At 46.4% G+C, this 22266-nt stretch overlaps 1 protein-coding gene across 1 annotated transcript; it reads left to right on the top strand.

Annotated features, from left to right (window-relative positions):
• The first annotated feature begins 72 nt into the window (after positions 1-72).
• Positions 73-21473, top strand: NDUFA9 (NADH:ubiquinone oxidoreductase subunit A9). The gene is made up of 11 exons (XM_081593825.1): positions 73-131; positions 5899-6069; positions 6940-7037; positions 8373-8464; positions 9494-9635; positions 12027-12129; positions 12607-12674; positions 13838-13914; positions 15606-15701; positions 17632-17698; positions 21187-21473. Exons 1-11 carry the CDS (start codon positions 83-85, stop codon positions 21364-21366), a joined length of 1143 nt encoding a protein of 380 aa, XP_081449951.1. The 5' UTR covers positions 73-82; the 3' UTR covers positions 21367-21473.
• Positions 21474-22266: the final 793 nt, after the last annotated feature.

The raw sequence follows: 22266 nt of genomic DNA, 5'->3' as shown, positions 1-22266 counted from the left end.
AGATGGCCGAGAAGATGCCTTTTGACCCAGCCTGGTAGCCGTAGTCGGCTGGAGCGCCGGCCGCGGGGGGTTCTGGGAGAAGATGGCGGCCTCCGTTCACCCCCGAATTGTCCGGGTCCTGCCAATGTCACGTAAGTGTCACCGGGAACGGCGGCCCCGGATGGGAAATCCGAGATGCGGAGCTAAAGTTTTGGGAGTGGCGCCGTGCCGCAGCGGTCGCGCTGAGTCCCTGGGCCCCCTGGTTTTTCTAGGTCCGCAACTGCCTGTGTCCACTTTCTCCTTTGTCGCCCCTTCTCCGGCTCACATATTAAGTTGTGCTCTTGGGAGGGGTTCTTCGCGGAGAGAACGTGAGCAACGCGAAGGGAAGAGGAGAAAGAAGAGGAGAAAGTGGGGGGCATGTAAAGGATCCAGAGACTCAGAGTACTGACACGGTTGTAAAGTTGTTGTTTAGTTGCTTAGTCGTGTCCGATTCTTTTGAGACCCCATGAACTGTAGTTCAGCAGGCTCCTCTGTCCATGAGATTCTCTAGGTAAGAATTCTGGAGTGGGTCGCCATTCGCTTCTCCAGGGGATCTTTCCTACCCAGGGATGGAACTCGCGTTTCCGAGTTCGAACTCTCTTCCGAACTCTCCTGCATTGGCAGGCGGATTCGTACCACTGAGCCACCGGGGAAGCCTTGAGTTTGGTGTTACAAGAAATACTGGGCAGAGAAAGAGACATGCCCGTATGGTATCGTTTATATGTAGAATCTAAAAAATAATGATGTAAGTGATGAATTTATTTACAAAACAGAAACAGACTCACAGACATAGACAAGGAGCTTATGGTTACCAGGGAAAAGGATGGGTGCGGGGGATAGTAGAGAGTTTGAGACTGACACGTACACACTGCTATGTCTAACAGAGATTGGCTCAGATGACAAAGAATCCGCCTGCAATGTGGGAGACCTGGGTTCGATCCTGGGTTGGGAAGATCCCCTGGAGAAGAGCATAGCACCCCACTGCAGTATTCTTGCCTGGAGAATCCCCATGGACAGAGGAGCCTGGCAGGCTACAGTTCATGAGGTCGCAAAGAGTTGGACACGACTAAGCGACTAAGCACAGCACAACCAACAAGGACCTGTTGTACAGTGCAGAGAACTCTGCTAGACATGATGTTAACAACCTAAATGGGGAAAGAGTTTGAAAAGAATAGATTGAAGTATATGTGTAACTGAATCACTTTGCTGTACATCTGAAACTAACACAGCATTGTTAGTCAACTGTACTCCAATATAAAGTAAAAATTAAAAAAAAAAATATTGAGGGGCAGGGTAGGAGTCTGAAATGGATGGAAAAAAAGGGATAGTGGAGAAAAGATTGACTTTATGTCTTTGTGCAAACTCTTAATCAGTCTCAACTTCAGATTCTGTGTGTGACAGTGGAAATGATCATACCACAACATCAGGGAGTTTTTGAGAAGATTCAATGAAGTAGTATTTATAGTAGCACTTTTCCAAATCAAAAACATCTCTCAAAGGTAGAGCGTGTACCGAGGAGGCATTGAGGCCTGGAGGAGTGAGGGATGCTCAGGAGAGAGAACAATCAGGAGATTGGTGGAAAATAAAGGAGGAAGAATAAAGGAATACCTTAAGACTGTCTAAGTGGAGTTTATTGTCCCTTCTATTCTGATTGGATCTGCTGTGGTCCTCAAGTTGAAAGCACGCATTTGCTCTTCCACTCACTAAGAGAGGTTATGAAAGCAAGGAAATTGGAAGTACAGCTACACTTTATCATTATTTCACTCTCCTGTGTCAGTCTCCAAAAATTGCGTTTTCCCATTGTGTATTTCAGTTGTTACAGAATATCATTTGCTCTCAAAATTAGGTGCATGTCAGAATCATTCTTAGAGCTTTGTAATGTTAAACAGAAATGGGGACTCATTGAAGAGCTATTGAATCAGAATTTTTGAGACTGGCTCCTTCCACCTTACATGTAAAAAAGCTCCGCAGATAGTTTTAATGCTCAGCCTGAGGTGAGAGCAGCAGTATATGGGGGATTCCTTTTTATTTTCCATCTTGGGTAGAACAACGCCACACCACTGGGCAGGTGCTTGGTGCACACCATTTAAAATGGTTTCTTAGCCTGACTTCTTTGCAAAGACATTTGCTGGCTCTTGTTAAACTGTTACATTGGTGTCACGTAATGTAGGTTGTGAATCAAATAACTGCAATTTATTGAGTACCTGCTATCGGCTAACCACAGTCATAGACATTTACATGCATTTCTTCTTCCCTTTAACTCATTTTTTTCCCCCCTAACTGATGCCGTAGCTTGTGCTCTTTACCGCTCTGCTTTGTTGTCTTTGGTGAAGTAAGCTTTTGAGTAAACTCTGGCGAGTTCAGTCTAGTGTGTAACATAATCAAAACACTGCAGAACTGTGTAAAACACAGTGAAATGCAGAGAGACTATTAAGTACCAGAGGAAACCAGAAAAGGGAAAGATTAGATCATTTGAAATTGGGAGGGAAAATTGGAAGGCCCATGGAGAATTACAGTACTTCCACTGATTTTTGTTTGTTTAGAGCTGTTATAATCTGGAGAGTCAGAGGGGTTGGGGTTTTTCCTGGCACTGGCAAGGACAAGGGGGTGAGAAGGGAAGCAGAAAGTAGAATTCTTCGGAGGCAGTGAAATGACTGCCTGAAGATCTGAAACAGTAGGAAAGGAGGTTGAATACCTCCTTGGCATGTATGCCAAGTCGCCTCTGTTGTGTCTGACTCTTTGTAGCCCACCAGGCTCCTCTGTCCATGGGATTTCCCAGGCAAGATACTGGAGTGGGTTGCCATTTTCTCCTCCAAGGAATCTTCCTGACTCAGGGATCGAATCGGGGTCTCCTCTGTCTCCTGCATTGGCAGGCAGGTTCTTTACCACTAGCGCCACCTGGGAATCCCCATTAGATGGAATCAAATAATGGAGACCTTTGAAAGCCAAGCAGAACGTAGACCAGTGGTCTTCCAAATGGGTTTTGTAAGAGGAACCAATGATATATAAAAATACAGTATTAGGACTTAAAAAAAAATGTTTTCTGTAATAGTAATACCTAGCACATAGTTCAAACTATATATCAGACACTTTTCTAAGTGCTTTCATATATATTGCATAACGTGTATAACATTGGAACTACATAGAAGGTGCATGTAATTTACAAATGATACTTAAAAAAAAAAACCACTAATGCAGTGTGCCAGCAAATGTGTTTGGAGACTATTGGTTTAGCTATTAAGTAGGAAATCAAAGTAGGTTTGATGAATAAAAAATATTATTTCCCTGATGATGTTCCCAGTAAATGGAAGAAAATGGAAAGCCTGGAGTCAGAGGGTAATAACTTGTATTTGTGGAGGACCCCAGGTGGCGCTAGTGGTAAAGAACCTGCCTGCCAATGCAAGAGACAGAGGAGACCCCAATTTGATCCCTGAGTCAGGAAGATTCCCTGGAGGAGAAAATGGCAATCCACTCCAATATTCTTGCCTGGAGAATCCCATGGACAGAGGAGCCTGGCCGGCTACAGTGGTGAAGAGTCAGGGGTCATGAAGAGTCAGGCAGACTGAGCACCCATGAGCATAAGCACCCATGAGCATGCATACAGTGTGCAAGGTACATACATGTGCAAGGTACTTACCCATTTATTATTCATATCAGCCCTCTAAAATGTAAGCTCCATGCGGCCAGGGACTAGGTCTTTTTTACTGTGCTAGTCACAGTTTCTTGAATAGTGCTTGGTCTGTAATTGTTGAAAAAACAAACAACTTTGTGAGATGAGTGTAACATTACCTTCTGGGGATTTTCACAGTAATAGTATCAATAAATGAAAGTAACTGTTACTCACAGAATGCTTCACGTGTGCCGGGGTAACGCACTATATGCTTTGTACACATTTACTGTAATCCTCCAGGACCCTTGGAGATGTGCATACCTTGACTGTGGTAATTCTCCCGATTCTACTTGCTCTGGTCTTTATCCTGTGCCCTAACTTCCTTACTCATTATTCTAATCATTCCCTTTCATACATTCTCAACTCCCTAGCCTGCATCCCTTTGTCATAAAAGAGAAGAAATCAATGCTGATTAAATCAAGCTTTCTACATATTTCCTGCCTGCCCCCGAGCAGTGGAGAGCTGAGCTAAGGAGCACTCCACATGACTTGACTGTTCTTATTTTAAATTCATGAATAAAAATCTCAAGTCAATTTCCAGCCTATTTTTCTAGGAAATTTTCTTTCCCTTTCTCCATATGACTAGTTAACGTTGCCAGTCTCCTAAGACTTCGAGCACGTGCTCCTGTCCTATTCTCAGCTTTACAGAGAAGGCAAAGGAATCAGATGGGAACCATCTTTTTCCCACTATAAAAATCTAGCTGGGGTGATTCTTTGCTTTCCCTTCTCTTAAAGTGGATGAGCTTCTCCTGGTCTGATGGAAGGCCAGTCAGTTCCCTCCCTTGGCCTTTGGTCTCTTCCTCCCTCTCCTGGGTCATTAACATTTTCCCTCTGCTGGGTGTTTTCCGTCAGCATATAAATATGTTATAATAGCTCATGTTAAACAAACCCTTCCTTGTCTTCTTGTTCCTCTAGTCCTGTTTTACTTAGCCCTTTTACACCGCATCCCCCAAGAAGAATTTTCGATACTCCTTTTAGGGCCTCCCCACTGCACTCTGACTCCAGAGAAATTGTTCTTGTTCAGTCCACTTACAGCCAACATCTTCTAGATCCTAGTGTCCTCTGCCCTCTGCTTATTTCCCTTTTCAGCAGTATTTGATACAGTTAACTATTCTCTCCACCCATCACTTTCTTCATTTGACTTCTGGATTACCATTTTCTTTTGTTTTCTCTCTTTTTCAATCCCTTTGCTGGCTCTTTGGTTTAGTCACAGAACCTCTCCGAGCTATGGTTTCCTGGTCTGCAAAGTGGCAGTAAAGATAATATGAAATAAAATAATACCTAAGAGCGATGCCGGATGCCTCTGTAAGTTTAGGTGTTATGTAGATGGTATTGTTTTGTTACTATTATGTGTCTGATCTGCAGTGTTTGTTTTTAATCTCTGTGGTTTCAGTAACTGTTTGGTAAGCTAGACTCTTTCTCCAATTCCACATTTTTGGCTAGGGAAAAACAGTGGTTTCTGGGCAGTCATCCCTAGTAAGCAGACACAGACTTACTTCTAGTAGCTTGCTTATCGACTTTGGATGATTTTCAGTGGTGTTGCACTAAAGAGTACAGTCTAAACTGCACTCTTTAAAAAAAAAAAAATCATCTTTCATCTCTGCCTCCAGCCCGTATCATCAGCTCGACTTTCATTCATCATCAGTTTCACAGTCTGTTCCAGGTGCGTCTTTTGCTGTTCCCTGCACGTCTTTTGCTGTTCCCTGTGCTGGGCTTATTCGTTTCTACTCCTACATTGTTATATGTGTTAGGTGTTTGACATGGAACTCTATCTTTTCTGTCATTACTCCCTCAAACCTTTCTCAGAATGCTTTATTCAGGAATCCTTCCTCGAGGTCCTCTAACTTATGGTGCCTTTAGTTTGCATTCTCTCCGCTCCTTTCATGGGGAGGTTTATACCCTCTTAATTTGTAACTGCTTATTATTTTTCGTAAGGTGATTTATCTTTCTAGGTAAATTATAGCCTATAGGACAGGGAGTTTGCTTTCTAATCTTTATACAGTTTCCCTATGTCCTATGGATTCTTTGTTGCAGTCATTAGTATTAATTATTGTGGTTGGCACTTCAGTTATAACTTGTAATTTAAAAGTTAACTTTGCACTGTCACCTAAGTAAATGAAAATACTGAGAGCAAAATAATGTTGCATTTCCAGGAAAAGAAGCTCTCTGTATTCACGGTCACTTTTATGTGTGTTCTGGGTTTTCTTCAAGGTTCTTCTGTTCCTGCCCTAGCCGCCTCTGTGTTTCACGGCCCACCCCAGCGCCAGCTTCATCATGCAGTCATACCGCACGGGAAAGGTGGGCGTTCCTCTGTCAGTGGAATCGTGGCCACTGTGTTTGGAGCAACGGGATTCCTGGGCCGCTATGTCGTCAACCACCTTGGTAAGTCAAGTTCCTCAAGTTCAGCAAACTCCAAAGCCCTTTATTATGTTTACCTACTGAGAAGCTATGCGCTCTGTTTCTTTTCATTGTTGCAGTGTTTTCAATTCCTCCTATCTTGGATTTATGTAATTTTGGACTCCTGTACATTTGGAGCAGGCGCAGACTTGCTATACAGGACATTAATACAGAAATAGGGGACCCTGAAAAGTTACAACATCTCTGTTGCTGTTAGGTGCTCAGTCGTGTCTGACTCTTTGCAACCCCATGGATCGTAGCCCTCAGGCCCCTCTGTCCATGAGATTTCCCAGGCAAGAATACTGGAGTGGGTTGCCATGCCCTTCTCCAGGGGATCTTCCCCACCCAGGGATCAAACCCATGTCTCTTGTGTCTCCTGCTTTGGCAGGTGGGTTCTTTACTGCTGTGCCACTTGGGAAGCCCTATGATATCTCAAGCATAATGGCAAAATATGTTTTTTTAATTAAGCATGGAATTGATTCACGTATCATACTAGAATATTCATTGGAAGGACGGATGATGAAGCTGAAGCTCCAGTACTTTGACTGACTGATGCGAAGAGCCGACTCATTAGAAAAGACCCTGATGCTGGGAAATGTTGAAGGCAGAAGAAGGGGATTACAGAGGACGAGATAGTTGGATGGCATCACCGACTCAATGGACATGAGTTTGAGCAAGCTCCGGGAGATGGTGAAGGACAGGGAAGCCTGGCGTGCTGCAGTCCATGGGGTCGCAGAGTCGGACACAACTGAGCGACTGAAGAACAACAACAGTCATACTAGAACAAAATCGCTGCTGTATAGTGTAATTGTATTATGTTAACGTTGATCCTTGCTTCAACCCATTCTTTTCTAGGTCGCATGGGGTCACAGGTGATTGTCCCCTACCGGTGTGAGCCATACGACACCATGCACCTTCGTCCCATGGGTGACCTGGGCCAGATCATCTTTATGGTGAGAGTCTGGGTTACTGGTCATTGGAGTCGACTAATGTAAACTGCTAAGGTCATTTCTGGGAGAGAGAGGCAGTATAACCAAGTAGCAGTTTCCTGCCAAAGTGGACCAAGGGCATCCTCCATTCATAGACCATTCTTGTAAACCCTAGTCCAGCGCCTAGCAGACTTTTTCCCTAAAGAACCAGACAGAAAATATTTTAAGCTTAGCAGGTCATGATTACTCAGCTCTGCCCTTGTAGTTTGAAAGCAGCCATGTTGCTAAGTCATGTCTGACCCTTTGTGACCCCATGGACTGTGTCCCACCAGGCTCCTCTGTCCATGGAATTTCCCAGGCAAGAATACTGTAGCGTGTCGTCATTTCCTTCTTTAGGAGATCTTCCTGACCCAGGGATTGACCTGCATCTCCTGCACTGGCAGGAGGGTTCTTTACCACTGAGCCACCTAGGAAGCCCCCAAAACAGCCATAGACAGTATGTGAACGAATGAGAGTGGTTGTGTTCCAATAAATCTTTATTTACAAAGTTAGATTGCAGGCTGGATTTGCCTGGGGTCATAGTTTGCCAGCCCCTGCTCTTAACCCATGCTGGACAGTAACCTTTGGCCACATTGGCTCTTGAGCCCTTGAAATGTCACTTGGTCTGGATTGAAGTATGACGTAAATGAAAGACTTGGTTTGAAGACGATACTATTCAATATATCATTAGTAATTTTTCACATTTATCACATATTGAAATAGTATTTTGGGTATGTTGGGTCCAGTAAGGTAAATTATTAAAATGAATTTCACCTGTTTCTTTTCATTCTTTTAAATGAGGCTAATAGAAAAATTAGGATTACATATGTTCCTCATGTTATATTTCTCCTGGACAATGTTTTTCTAGACAGAGAAGATTACAAATAGGGTGATTTAGAACCTGGCTAGCTTTGCATGGACTTCACTTGAAATACTTCTTCCTGAGCATTCAATGTTACTCTTCAACCTTCAGGTTCTTCCTTTAGGTCAGTAGTTGCCAGTAGGGCAGGGCAGGGGGTGGGGTGGGGAGAACCTTCAAGGGAGTGGTGAAAATGTGTGGCCCTTTTTGGTTGTCACGTGACTGGGGTCCATATGGTTCATTAAGTGGGGACCAGGGATGCTGAACATCCTCAAGTGCACAGGACAGTCCTTTCCATGAAGAACTATGCTGCCCTAGTGCCCGCAGTTTCTGTGGAGAAACACTCGGGGCCTGGGTGCTTGGCTCAGCTGTTCACATAGCTGACTTCTCTCATTATCCTGCCTGAGCCTGCACTGTTCCACCGACACACTTTCCTCTTTTAAAAAATGTTTTTGTTACAGAACTGGAACGGGAGAGACAAGGACTCAATCCGAAGAGCCGTGGAGCACAGCAGCGTGGTCATCAATCTGGTTGGGCGAGAGTGGGAAACCAAGTAAGTCTCAGACTCTTGTTTCTTCTTTGCAAAGCGGGCTGAGGGCTCAGTGGACGTTTCTTGGGCACGTAACATGCCAGGGATTGTAGTTGTGACCTTTTCAGTTAGTTCTTCATTGTTGATTGAACAACTTTTTCACACCCAGGGGCCACCCTCCTCCCCACTTGACCCCTCCCTTCTTCCCACACACCCCCATCCCCCCGACCCCCCAGCTGGGGATTTAGTTGGTGGTAAGTCCAGTATGCAGTTGAGTGCCGGTTTGAAAGTTATTTTTAGCCCTTGTGTGTGTTTTATCAACAGGTAAGGTTGTGGGTTTTTTTAACTTTTTATTTTGCATTGAGGTATAGCTGATTAACAACGTTGTGACAGTTTCAAGTGCACAGCCAAAGGGGTTTTAATCCTGTGGTTCCGCAGCAGTTTGTTCGTACCTCCTTCTCTGCACTTATGAAAGTTTAGCTTAGATGTATTTAGGTACGCCTGCCTTGTCACATATATTTAAGTTCTCTGATGACTTGCAGGTCTTATTCAGCCTTATTAGCCCCTGAGATGACTATCACAGTCCTTTGTACAGAGCAGGCACTTAGTTTATGTTACTGCATGAAATTGGTGACTAATGTATTTTTTTTTTAGTTTCTTTTTTTTCCCTCTGAGGGAAACAAAGGCCCAGGAGTAAGAAGTGATTTCCCCTCTAGCACCTAGCACTTCCCCCCCACCGCCCCCTGCCAACACCACCCAGACATTGCAACCAGACAGTGTTAAAGGGCCTCAGCCTTGGGAAGCCTTGAGGGCAGAGGACAATACGTATGCTGTTTGATCACTTATAGTCAGCCTGACATTATGTATGGTAATGGCAGTGAGCAGGCCTGTAAAATTTTAAAAAAATTTATTACCTTTGACTTTGGGTTAAATCATTGCTATTTAAAAGCTTAACTATTATGAATCCCAGCAGTCATACGGAAACCAGCTTATCATAGAAAGCTTTGCAATCCCAAGTCAAGTGTTCTTAACCACCCCGTTTTTACCTTCCAGAAACTTTGACTTTGAGGATGTTTTTGTCAAGATTCCCCAAGCCATCGCTCAAGTGTCCAAAGAAGCTGGAGTTGAAAAATTTATTCACGTTTCACATCTGAATGCTGATATTAAGAGCTCTTCTAAGTATCTAAGAAACAAGGTACAGAACAAGTCAATTTGGAAAGTGGTTCACAGAGCTTGGGTTTCTTGCCCCTTAGGGGCATGAGTTAAATGAGAAAGGTTTCTCACCAATGTGTCCAGAATTAGGGGATTTCTAGTTCTCATGTCCAGGGTGTGATTGTTGTGTGGGTGAGGCATGGTCAAGTGTCTTCTGTTTGCAGGGGACTGTGCTAAGCGGCTGCAGAGATGGGTGGCTCATCCTGTTACCTGCCCTCAAGAGTGTAAAGTTTCTTAGCGCGTAACAGAATTACAGGCAAACACAAAAAGCAGCGTCTGATTCCTATACCAGAGTCATACCCGTGTCACCCAGAAAAGCTCAAGGACCACCTTTCTTTCTCTGACCCCTGCATAGTCATGTCTTATGCCTTTGGAGGAGTGATGTAAAAGCTGGGGTGACAGGATAAATATTTGTGAGGGAAGATTGTTGTTCACATTGTAGTTAGCCTTCCTGGACTCCCAGAAACCCCACTGTGGTCCCAGTTGTGCCTGGAGATGGACCAGCCTAGTTTGGAGTAGGCCTGTAACCAGAGATGTTTTATCATCAGGGACTCAGGAGGGGCTGCGGTGCTTGGGGCTGCCTTCGGCATTTGGTTCCTGCCATAAGGAGTCTGCTTGCGGTCAGGCTGATAAGGGCCTCAGAGTTCTTGACACTGGCTCCAGCTGTTGGATCCACTGTAATCTTTCACTGAACAAATCATTTGTTAAGCACCTTCCGTGTGCTCCATGGTATAGTGGGTGCTGAGGAGACATGGTCTTAGCTCACATCTAGTTTCTAATCCATTGAGGAAAATAATTCCACGTGCACCAGCTATTGCAGAGTAGCTTGGGGAATCTTTATAAAAACATCCTCAAAATTAACGTTCCTGGGAGGAAAACATAGGGATTGGTTAAGAATACCTGACTCAGGATTTCAAAGCTGTCTGTGAGAAGCTGGTTTTCATACTGTTGCTAGAATTCACAGTATAATAGTTAAACTTTTAAATAGCAATGGTTTAACCCAAAGTCAGGAGAGTGATGGCAGAGGTGGGCCATGAACTCTAGTCTGGGGCAGATGTCAGTGAGGGTTGGTATGGAGGAAGGCAGAAACAGTGGACTGGGGTCCTGGGCAGGTGAAGGGTTGCGTCTCAGGAGCAGAAGAGCAGGGAACAGGCAGGCTGGAAGCCCAGGAGCTTGTCAGCAGAGAGCAGCTCAGAGGAGGGGTGCTTGAGGATGCTCTGGTCTGTGGTATCCAAGTTGAGAGTGAGGGGCGTGGGGTGGAGACGAGGTTTCTGGAGTTGAGAAGCTTAAGAAACTGAGGTCCAAGTCCCCTGGGACTCTCACGCCACCCCTGGCAGGCATGGGTGGGAGGAAAGGCCGAGCGAGGTGCTGACTGCTGCGCTGACCAAGGGACCTTGTCTCAGAAGGGACAGAAGATTCCGAGAGAGGGTGTCATAGCAGAGGAGGTGAGGAAGGAGGGCCCCGTGCCCATTCCTCTGGGCCGGCATGCGCTGTTGCCGCTTCCATTGCTGTAGCCTCCTGCACCCCACCCTCCTTTCTCTGGCAGGTTGCTTATAATTGACACAAACCAGAGAATCTGTGATTGGAAGGAAAAATGGAGGCCAGAAAAAAATGCTGTTCTGATTTTTCTCCTTCCTTCTTCTGCATAAGCTTCCCTGGAATAAATATGGAAAGAAGCCCAGCAAGAGCTAAACGATGCAGGGCTCTTTTATGTGTCATTTTCTTTTTAAATTCTGTGTGCATGAATCCCCCCACTTACTGCTGGGATTACATTCCCAGACCCCCAGTGGATGCCTGAAACTGAGGATGGTACAGAACCTTATAGTATACGCTTTGCTTATCCTGTACATACACACCTGTGATCAAGTTTCATGTATAAACTAGGCGCAGAAAGAGACTGAAAACAGTAACTACTAATAAAAAAGAACAATTATAATAGATTGTAATAAAAGTGGTGTGAGTACAGCCCCCTGCGCTGTTTCTCGCTCCGTCTACTAACTGTACCTACCCTTCTTCTCATGATAACATTGAGATTCATGTGCCAGCAGGCCCGAGGAGGAGGACCTGAGATTTCCCCACACCGCTCAGAGCAGCGTGCACTTTAAAAACTTAGCAAGTATTTCTGGAATTTTCCATTTAATATTTTTAGGCTACAGTTGACCGTGGGTAACTGAAAGTGGGAAGCACATAAGGCGGGACTGGGAGGGGGGCCAGTGTACCTATAACTGAGTGTTACAATACGATGCCCTTAACCTGGAGGAAAAGGTGACCTGGAAGGACCCATCGTGTTCTCATAGCGGAAGGACGTCCTGATAATGGAAAGATGGAAGTTTCGCTCACTTACTGCAGAGCTCTGTTGTGTTTGGCTGTCTAGGCTGTTGGAGAGAAGGAAGTGAGAGAGACGTTTCCAGAAGCCACCATCATAAAGCCGTCTGACATCTTCGGCAGAGAGGACAGATTCCTCAATTATTTCGCAAGTAGGTTTTCTTCCTTCAAATAGGAGAATGACCGTCTTGGCGTCATCTGTTAAACACTTCCATTTTCTACATGTCTGCTGGAGCTACATTCATCATACACTACATTTCTGTTTCCACCCGTGTCTTTCTCTGGGCTTCTTGTGTTGCTGGCCTGTTGATTAGAATGGGTCGCAGGTAGAGCTCCGTCTTGGGAGTGACCGTGCACGTAGCAGTACAGAGCAGGAGACAGGTGGCCCAGCCGTTGGTCCTCTTTCCTTGTTCTTCCTGTCCCTAAGTATTTGACCCTTTCACTTCCTCTGTTTGTTGTATGAAGAACAAATAAAGGTGGTTCCTCTTATAAGATCATTAACTTCCGCAGAGTCAGCTACATTTATTTATTTTTACTACGCAAGATAGTTATACCAGCTCGGGACACCCAGAGACAGGAGGGTCTTCAGGCAGGTGAGGCCTTCTAAGATGTTGCCTTTCTTCTTCCAGATATCCGCTGGTTTGGTGGCGTCCCTCTTATTTCCCTGGGCAAGAAGACTGTGAAACAACCAGTATATGTAAGTACCCTGGATAAAGGAGCTTTTGCTGAATTCAAGATTCAGGTGATCAGTTTTCAGGTTTTATCCTAATTCTGTAAGTTCTGACACTTTTTGTCTCTGTCAGATTGCTTTGACTGTTTCTCAGTGTGCCTGAGAGGTACAGGTACCCTGTGCGTTTTCACTCAAGAGAGGTGTATGTCACTGGGATATTCGCAGTGTCACTGGGAATGTCACAGTGCTCACGACACAGATGCGTGCTGTCCTCACGCTGGCCCCGGTCAGGGGCAGGTCAGCATGGCAGTCGTCAGGCAGGGTGATAAGTGCTGACAGGGAGGGGGTTTCACGTAGATATGGCAGAGGACAAATTTGGAGGTCAGGGAAGGCCTCCAAGGAAATGACATCTTAGGGGCGATCCTGAAGATGACCTGCAGCTGGTCAGAGGCAGTGGGTGGGGTGGAGTGGCCCAGGCAGAGGGGGCCAAATGTCAGGGAGCAGAGGTGAGAACCTTGTGGATTCCGTGCGGTGATGAACCAGGGTTTCTCAGCTGGAACACTGTGCACTTTTTGGGTGGGATAATGCTTTGCTGTGGGGCTGCTGTGGGACGGCCTCCAGCCACCAGATGGCAGTAGCTCCCCCTCAAACTGTGCCAATTGAAACTCTCCAGGCGTTTGCCGGTGATTCCCGGGGGCCAGAATCACCCCCAGTGAAAACCGTGGGGTTTGATATCATATGGATTATTATTATGTTATATGTATATTATATATCATTATATATCATAAGATTATCCTAAAAGTCAAAATGGTAGAATATTGGGTGTTCCATGTGGTTCAGCCTCATGGTTTGTGACAGCGCGGTGACAGATGAGAAGGAGGAGGAGGATGATGGGGTGAGGTTGGAGCCAGTAGGACAGGCCTGGGGGCCGGGAGATAAACGTGCTCCCACTGGAAAAAGTGTTGATTTTGGTGACCCTTCCACATGGAGCTGATTTGAGTCCTTGAGAAGTGGATTCGTTTAGGAGTTTTCCGAAAGCAGGCAGTGATGTCATTTTAATTGCATTATTTTGTGGTGATCAGTGTGGTCTGCTCTCCTTCCTCCCTCCCTTTTTTAAATTCTCTCCTGCTTCTCTCTCTGTTGCTCTCTCTTTCAGCAATTACTGAAACATATGTTATAATTTCTTGTAGATTGTGGATGTCACCAAAGGAATTATTAATGCAATTAAAGACCCAGATGCCAGAGGGAAAACTTTTGCCTTTGTTGGGTAGGTGACTGGAGTTTGGCTTTAAAATCATACAGCCTGTTAAAATAAAAGGATTGTGATTTACAACAACAATAATTTCTAGACATGTCACTCACAGGTTTATTGCATTTTTCAGAAATGAATAACTTGAAATACATTAAATAAGTTTATTTACAATGCCATCAAAAAGAATAAAATACTTATGTACAAATTTACCAGAGGAAACACAAGACTTGTATACTGAAAATCACATAACATTGAGGAGGAAGATGAAAGAAAACCAGAATAAATGAAAGACATTGCGTATTCATGGGTTGGAAGAGTTGATATTAATAAAATGGCAGTTTTTCCCAAATTGATCTGTCTGTTCAACTTGATGTTACCAAATTTCAGGCAGGTTCTTTTTTTTGCAGAAATTGACAAATTTATTCTAAATATGTATGGAAATACAAAAGACCCACCATAGCCAAAACCATTTTGACCAAGAAAAATAAACTTGGAGCACTTAAGCTTTCCAATTTCAAAACTTACTCAAAAGCTCTAATTATCAAAACAGTGTGGCACTGACATAAGAATAGACATGTAGGTCAGTTAAACAGAATTGATGGTCTAGAAACCAGACTTCATGTTTATGGACAATGGATTTTTGAAGAGGCGCCATGACACTGCGATGGGGAAGTAATCATCTTTTCAACAAATGGTGCTATCCACATGCAGTAAGATGCCCCAGATTCTGATTTCACGCCATACATGAAAAGATTAACTCAAAATAGACCAGAGACCCAACTGTAAGGGTTAAGCTGTAAAACTTTAGGAAGGAGCATTTAAAAATAATCTAGACCTGGGGCTAGGCAGAAATGTTGTAGATGTGACATCAGAAGCATACTCCACCAAAGAAACAAGTGGATAAATTAGACTTCATTGAAATTAAAAACTTTTGTGCTTCGTAAGACATCATTAAGTAAAGGCTGAAATAACAAGATCGTCAGCTAAAAGGCAGAATGGGGTGGCAGAGAGAGGTATGTGGAAAATTTGAGGATGGAGAGGAAGATAGGCACCCCCTGAGAAAAGAGGGAAAGAGCACCCCCCCACCCCAGGAAGACCCAGTAGGACTGCAGAGCAGAGCTGAGCTTCTCCTTGAAGCTTATGGTCAGAAATGTAAGGGGAGGCCCAGGAGTATGTTCTCTGCAACTCTATCTTGCTGGGGGCTCAGGTGCAAAGAAGGCAGATACTTGGATTAACCAGAGAGGGGTTTTGCTGTGGGAGGATGAGAGAGGAGCTGGGGGATGAGGCTTTGATCAGGACACGTACAGAGGAGTGCCTATGGTGCTGAGCCACGCAATCTAAGCTGGGAAGGACACAGCCTTCTGTGTACCTTTCTCTGTGAGCAGAGACACTTAGACCATTCTGAGTCACAGTTAACGGAACTCAAAATGATGGGGATTTGATGTTAAATGAAAAAGACATTACGGAATAGGATGACCTGTGTAATCTTATATTTATAAAAGCAAAAGATGAATAAGGGAATAAGAAGGGTATATTAAGTTTATTAGCTTCATCTTTGGCGGGTGGTTTTTCCTTGTGCTAATCTGTATTTCCTGTAGGACATACGTGTTTTCCATTTTCACAAGAACGGTGTTGTCTTGTTAAACTAAAAACAGAAGTATGTGAAGAGCAGGTAATCTGGAGAACTGTGAACCTTCTGTTCGTAGGCCCAATCGGTACCTGCTCTTCGACCTCGTGCAGTACGTCTTTGCTGTGGCTCACAGGCCCTTCCTGCCGTACCCTTTGCCACACTTTGCCTATCGGTAAGTAAAGCGCTGCTTTGTGTGCTTCTAGAAAAGAGCTAACCGGACGCTTCCCTTTGTGATGCTCCCCCCAGGGGTTATAGGGAGTGTGTCCCTTGCGGTGAAATCTCAGAATTTCTAACCAAGAGGGGCTCCTGACACCTTCTTGATGTCCATCTGGGAAAGAACCAGAGGAGCTTAAGAAAGGGAGTGTGGCTTCATGGGTAAATAAACACCGTGATGGAAGATGGAATCTGTAGATCTTCACATTCTCCCACTAGAAGTCCTGGGTGTAATTGGCAGTGTCTTGCTTGGCAGACTGTATAAAGGAGCAGTTAGGTTTCCCTGTTTTATCCACTTGCAAAGGAGTGGGAAAGGGACCCTCCATCAAGGCAGTCTGATCACATGGCTGGGGAAAGGAGCCTGGTTGATGTAGCCGCTTCCTACAGTTAGTTGCCTTATCTGTTTTTCCTGTTTCTTGCCTCACTCTTTCCCCTGTAGGTTTGTTGTTGTTTAGTCGCTAAGTCGTGTCTGACTCTTTGTGGCCTCATGGACTTTGGCCCACCAGGCTCCTCTGTCCATGGGATTTCCCAGGCAAGAATACAGGAGTGGGTAGCTATTCCCTTCTTCAGGGCATCTTCCTGACCCAGGGATCAAACCCACATCTCCTGCATTGGCAGGCAGGTCCTTTACCCCTGAGCTACCAGGGAAGCACTCTGTAGGTTTAGCATCTTGGAATGATCATGTCAGTCCTGGTCAGGGACACTTTCACATCCAGTTTGCCAGAGATGGATGAACCAGCATGGCAGCTGACTTCTTCATCCGCTTAGTCACTCAGCCACCCCACAAACATTTCTTGAATGCCAGCTGTGTCTTAGGCAATATTCTAGGCACTCGGGATGTTACAGGAAACCCTCAAAATGCCTGTGCACTAACAGGTATCAGAAAAATAGAAAATTAGAAGGCAATGTGATGGTAAAAGATTCATTGATGTGTTAGCGTAGAACCAGGGCAAAGAGTTGGAGTGTTTTTTTGGTTTGTTCTTTTTGTTGTAAGCCAAAACTGTCCTCTTTGCCAGTGAAACAGGGTAGACAGAATCTGAGGCTTGCTGAGTTCTTAGAGAAATTTTAACCTGTCTTCAGCTTCCTTTTCATTTTTTTCTTACCTCCCATTGGAATGAGGTTTTTCAGGCTTTTAAAAAGCAGCAGAAGCCTGGGTTCAATGACTTTTTACATAAAGGCCCCTTAGGACAGGCAGATTGGAGTAGAGCTGGCCCCATGGTTGCTACTTGGAGCACATGCTCCTTGCTTCGCCCCCAGTCCCCTGTGGGGTGTGGGGACCCCCAGGAATTCCTCAGGTTCCTCCTGTCCCAAGGACACAGGAGATAGGAACTCAGGTGACAGATGAGGAATCCCCAGGTTTCAGTAGGATGAAGAGATGGCACTGAGGAGGCCGGTGGCCCTCTCGTCTGGGTTTTGTCTTAGCTTCCTGATTCAAACCCTAGATCTTAGGCGTCTCCTCACTTTGGATCTCTTGGATCCTCAGGGCCCCTGCCTTAAGCCTCAGGCTTTCTATCTTGCACAACACCTGCCTCGCCTGGCGTCCTTAACAGAAGCATATCTGAATATCTGGGGCTTAACTCTGATTGAATTTGACTGGCATCACTCAATGGTGGATCTGTTTTGTTTGTCTTCTGGGCGGGGCAGCTGCACTCTCTCTTGGTTTTCCTGATTCACTGTCCCTTTGGTGGGGCCAAGGAGAGCCGGCCGCGAGGCAGGCAGGCGGCTTGAAAGGAGAGGTGACCTCGCAGGCTGGGAGCCAGAAGTTCGGATGCTTGTTAGTTTCTTTAAACACACTCAGTAACTTCCCAGCTCCCTGGCAGCATGCCGTGCCTGGCGTGACCAGGGAGCAGAGATGCTCATCACATGTGCCCCGGTCGTTCCTCTTCCAGGTGGGTCGGTCGGCTCTTTGAAATCAGTCCATTTGAACCCTGGACCACGAGGGATAAAGTGGAGCGGGTGAGTATGAGGGTGACCAGCCCCTGCCGGGTGGGTGATGGATGAGCAAGTGTTGAGTTCGCTCCAGGGGCCTCCTAGGTCAACTCCACGGGCTTGTCCGCGGTCCCCATGTCTCAGGTCAGCCCCACCCCGTGCATGAACCTCACCCACGCCCAGCCTCTCAAGGCCTTGTCTTGGAGGTTTTCAGTTTTTCTCTCTCCCCTGGATCACCTCCACCCGCATATAGACATGCCTTCCTGGCTCTGTGTTTTAAAGGCCAGAGTCCCGCCCTAGGCCCATCCTGTCTGCCGCTGCCCGCCCTAATCATCTGTGTCCTTGTACATCAGGCTTCCTGGAAGAGCAGGCTGTACCTGGGGCTGCCAGCTTCTCACCTCCTCCCTGCTCTAACCCATGCCTTTTGCCTTTTATCTCCAGTTCAGTTCAGTCCAGTTGCTCAGTCGTGTCCGACTCTTTGCGACCCCATGGACTGCAGCACGCCAGGCCTCCCAATCCATCACCAACTCCCAGAGTTTACTCAAACTCATGTCCATTAAATCGGTGATGCCATCCAACCATCTCATCCTCTGTCATCCCCTTCTCCTCCCGCCTTCAGTCTTTCCCGCATCAGGGTCTTTTCTAATGAGCCAGTTCTTCGCATCAGGTGGCCAAAGTATTGGAGTTTCAGCTTCAGCATCAGTTCTTCCAATGAACATTCAGTACTGATTTCCTTTAGGATGGACTGGTTGGATCTCCTTGCAGTCCAAGGGACTCTCAAAGAGTCTTCTCCCAACACCACAGTTCAAAAGCATCAATTCTTCGGCGCTCAGCTTTCTTTATAGTCCAACTCTCACATCCATACATGATTACTGGAGAAACCATAGCCTTGACTAGATGGACCTTTGTTGACAAAGTAATGTCTCTGCTTTTTAATATGCTGTCCAGGTTGGTCATAACTTTCCTTCCATGTTTCCTTCCAATTAAAAGTGTCTTTTAATTTCATGGCTGCAATCACCATCTGCAGTGATTTTGGAGCCCAAAAAATAAAGTCTGCCACTGTTTTCACTCTTTCTTCCATTTATTTGCCATGAAGTGATGGGACCGGATGCCATGATCTTTGTTTTCTTAATGTTGAGTTTTAAGCCAACTTTTTCACTCTCCTCTTTCACTTTCATCAAGGGGCTCTTTAGTTCTTCTTCACTTTCTGCCATAAGGGTGGTGTCATCTGCATATCTGAGGTTATTGATATTTCTCCCAGCAGTTTTGATTCCAGCTTGTGCTTCATCCAGCCCAGCATTTCTCGTGATGTTCTCTGCTTTTATCTCCACGTCTCCCTAAACTCTGCTCGTTCCAGGTCGTCTGTGGTCTCTGCTTCCAGGCCCGGTGGTCAGCACCCTGACCTCCTCTCACCCATGGGGAGCCGCACTGATCAGAGGCAGCCCTCCTTCCTCTTGAAGCCCTGACTTCCCTCTGTTCTCCCCAGTTCTCTTGCTTCTCCTGCTCCCTCGGTCTCCCTGGCTCACCCTCTGTCCTTGGTCTCTGGTGTTGGGGACCAAGGGCTCTGATCTCCGCCCTTGTCTGTCCTGGCTCTTGCTCTGAAAGACGCACACCTCATTCTGGCCCCAGCTGCCATCTGTGCACTGATGGCGGCAGCTTCAGTTCCCCACCTGGACTGCCCCCCCGCCCACCCAGCGGCAAGCCTCCCGTCTGTTTAGCTGTGTATTCGTCATCCGAAACTTGGCTCGTCCAAAAGGAGAGCCGCAAACCCGCTTTTCTCCCTGCCCCTCTCAGCTCAGTTGATGGTATCACTGTTCTCTGATACTCAAACCCAAAATCGAGGATTCCCCCTTGATTCCCTCCTTTCCTAACCCCTCTTCATGTAAACAGGACTGCCCTATCCTCCCTGCTGGGCTGGGAGTGTTCTGTCCTCAAGTGTGCTCAAAAAGCAGCCCCCACAACAGTGACTGTGGAGCAGTTGAGATGTGGCTTGTGTGATGGCAGAAATAAGATTTGAATTTTGTAAAATTTTAATTAAATTAAAGTCACTGCTTTGGCTGGTGGCTGTTGTACTGGACAGTGCAGACCGGCCTGTCGGTGCTGCTGGGTGACCTTCAAGTGTGCCAGCTCGCACCTCCCTCTTCCTACATTTTTGTCCAGCATTTCATTATGGAACTGTTTATCACAGTATTGATAATTTTCCACTTTCAGAAAGGTGGAGGATTGTCTCCCCTCTTCCCACTCCAGTTCAGGTGGTAGGTCATTCCATCCTCTGGCCCGACTCCGGGTGCCTCTTGTCCCCTGAAATGCCCTGGTCGCTCCCTGTCTCACCGTCTCCATGCTGGTCTCCCTCACTGGTCATTTGCCCACGGCAGGTAGAAATGTTTCTAGAGAGGAAACAAAATAGATCCATTCTGCTGCCTCTGCCTTTGAAAACCTGTTCCCTCTTACTGACAAGCAGCAGCCATATTGTCCTCCGAATGTTGTTGTTTAGTCACTCAGTCGTATCTGACTCTTTGCGACCCCATGGACTGTATCCCGCAAGGCTCCTCCACCCGTGGGATTCTTCGGGCAAGAATATTGGAATGGGTTGCCACGCCCTCCTCCAGGGAATCTTCCCAACCCAGGGATCGAACCCTCTTCTCATGTATCTCCTGCATTGGCAGGTGGATTCTTTATCCCTGAGCCACCTGGGAAGTCCCCTCTGAATGCTACCTAAAAGAGATGAAACTCCGTGGAGAACAATGTGAACAGGCAGCCATTCTCCCTGCTCTGACGGGCTGTCTAGAATCCCAAACCAGTTTCCAGGTGTCCTTTCTATGTTCTGGAAGGATCCGGTGGGAGAGCTGGTGGGCAGGACGCTCCAGCATGTCTGACGGCTGCACTTCGTACATTTGTCACTGAGGAGTGTTGGGGCAGCAGGCCGGTGGCTTTTGGATTTGGTCGGGAGGTTACTGGGCAGCTGTTGGGGGAAGGATGGTGGACGTGCCCAGGCTGGAGAGAGGGTTGATGCTGCTCTCGGTGTACACCCAGCCTTCTTGTTTGCTCGTGGATGAGCTGGAGTTTTTGGAATCTCCGGGCTTAATCTCTTTCCCTCCAAACAATGTGGGTTTGGGTTTTGAGATCCATAGTCAGCATTAGTCAGCCAGGTTAAGGAGACCTGTAGCATCAAGGTTCGCGGATTATTGCTGAGTGATCTTGATTCAGCAAAACCGAGGCAGAAAGCCATGCCTAGAGAACCGGTCGGTCCCATTTCTCTGCTGAGCTTATGGATCTGACAGTCCCTCCGCTCAATCCCAGACTGACTGCTCTTTACCCTTCACCTGAGCCTTGCTCTGTGCTCGGGGATAGACCTGGAGCTGGCCCATGGGGCTTTGCCTTTCCCTCGCACGCAGGCCCTTCTCTGTGCTCTGCTTCCGGTGGTCTCCGCGCCCTATCCACCGAAACCAGTGAAGTCTCAGCAGCGGGACTCAGGCCGGCCCTCAGTGCTCTCTGTGCCTCTCGTCTATCCACAGATTCACACCACAGACAGGACCCTGCCTCACCTGCCAGGCTTGGAAGACCTGGGCGTTCAGGCCACACCCCTGGAGCTCAAGGCCATTGAGGTACTGCGGCGTCACCGCACCTACCGCTGGCTGTCTTCCGAGATCGAGGACGTGCAGCCGGCCAAGACGGTCCCCGCTAGTGGCCCCTGAGCCACCCGTGGCGTTTGGTATCATTCGGGTCACTACCCACCAGGCCACCTTCGGCGGAGAATCCTGTACATAGTAAATGAGAGCCTCTATTAAAACCTGAGACGAAATTCTGTGGGGGCGTTTTCTTTCTTGATTTACAAAGGGAGAAACTCAGCCATTTAGAATTTGAGCACAATTTTCTTTAAATGTATGTATTTAATACACATACATCTTTTATTCTCTGAAATGCTGGAGGATTTTAATTTCCTTATTATTTATAATAGTGACACATACATCTTCTGTTCTCTGAAATGCTGGAGGATTTGAATTTCCTTTCGTCAGGCCACTTCTTGTGAGTGTTCCAGAAGACGAGAACCCCCTTTTTTTAAGGTCACAGAATATTGTGAAGGCCCCATGTGATATGTGACTGCTTGTTGACACACATTAGTTGAGAAAATATGCAATGTCCCATAAGTAATCCAAATTTATCCACACTTCGGGTATTTTAAAAAAATTATCTTAATGATCTCTACACACAGTTAAAATATCCTACATACACAGAAAAACATTGTCCGTAGCCACGGATCCTCAGACTACCTTCAGTAATCCTCCAGTCCCCTGCTCAGACCTGAACTTGTCAGGGCCTCCACCCCGCCGCAGTCAGAACAGCACCCAGGTGATTTCATACATGTGGGTGGACGGGACCCACCCCCACCCACCTGTGGTGTAAAGGAGGCCAGTGCTTCAGAATTAGGATCACTGCGTAAATTTTGACATCATGGCCAAGACCCAGACCCAGAGTTGGTTTCACGTCCGTAGATCCCTCAGGACAGTGTGAGCAGAAGCCCCTAGGATTTGTGGTGAAGCTAACGCACCGCCCTTCTCGGTGGCCCAGGCTCGGTCACTCGGTCACCACCCTCC

Source organism: Giraffa tippelskirchi, chromosome 4 (assembly GCF_054371585.1).
Source record: "Giraffa tippelskirchi isolate mGirTip1 chromosome 4, T2T-mGirTip1v1.2.pri, whole genome shotgun sequence".
Classification (NCBI taxonomy): Eukaryota; Metazoa; Chordata; class Mammalia; order Artiodactyla; family Giraffidae; genus Giraffa; species Giraffa tippelskirchi.
This window is presented reverse-complemented; position numbering and strand designations above follow the sequence as displayed.

Excerpts from the sequence above, each read along its gene's own strand:
- NDUFA9 (XM_081593825.1), top strand. The coding sequence starts at position 83 with ATGGCGGCCTCCGTTCACCCCCGAATTGTCCGGGTCCTGCCAATGTCA. Across the intron at positions 132-5,898 it reads CCGGGTCCTGCCAATGTCAC|GTTCTTCTGTTCCTGCCCTA; the intron begins GTAAGTGTCACC and ends GTTTTCTTCAAG. Across the intron at positions 8,465-9,493 it reads GGGCGAGAGTGGGAAACCAA|AAACTTTGACTTTGAGGATG; the intron begins GTAAGTCTCAGA and ends TTTACCTTCCAG.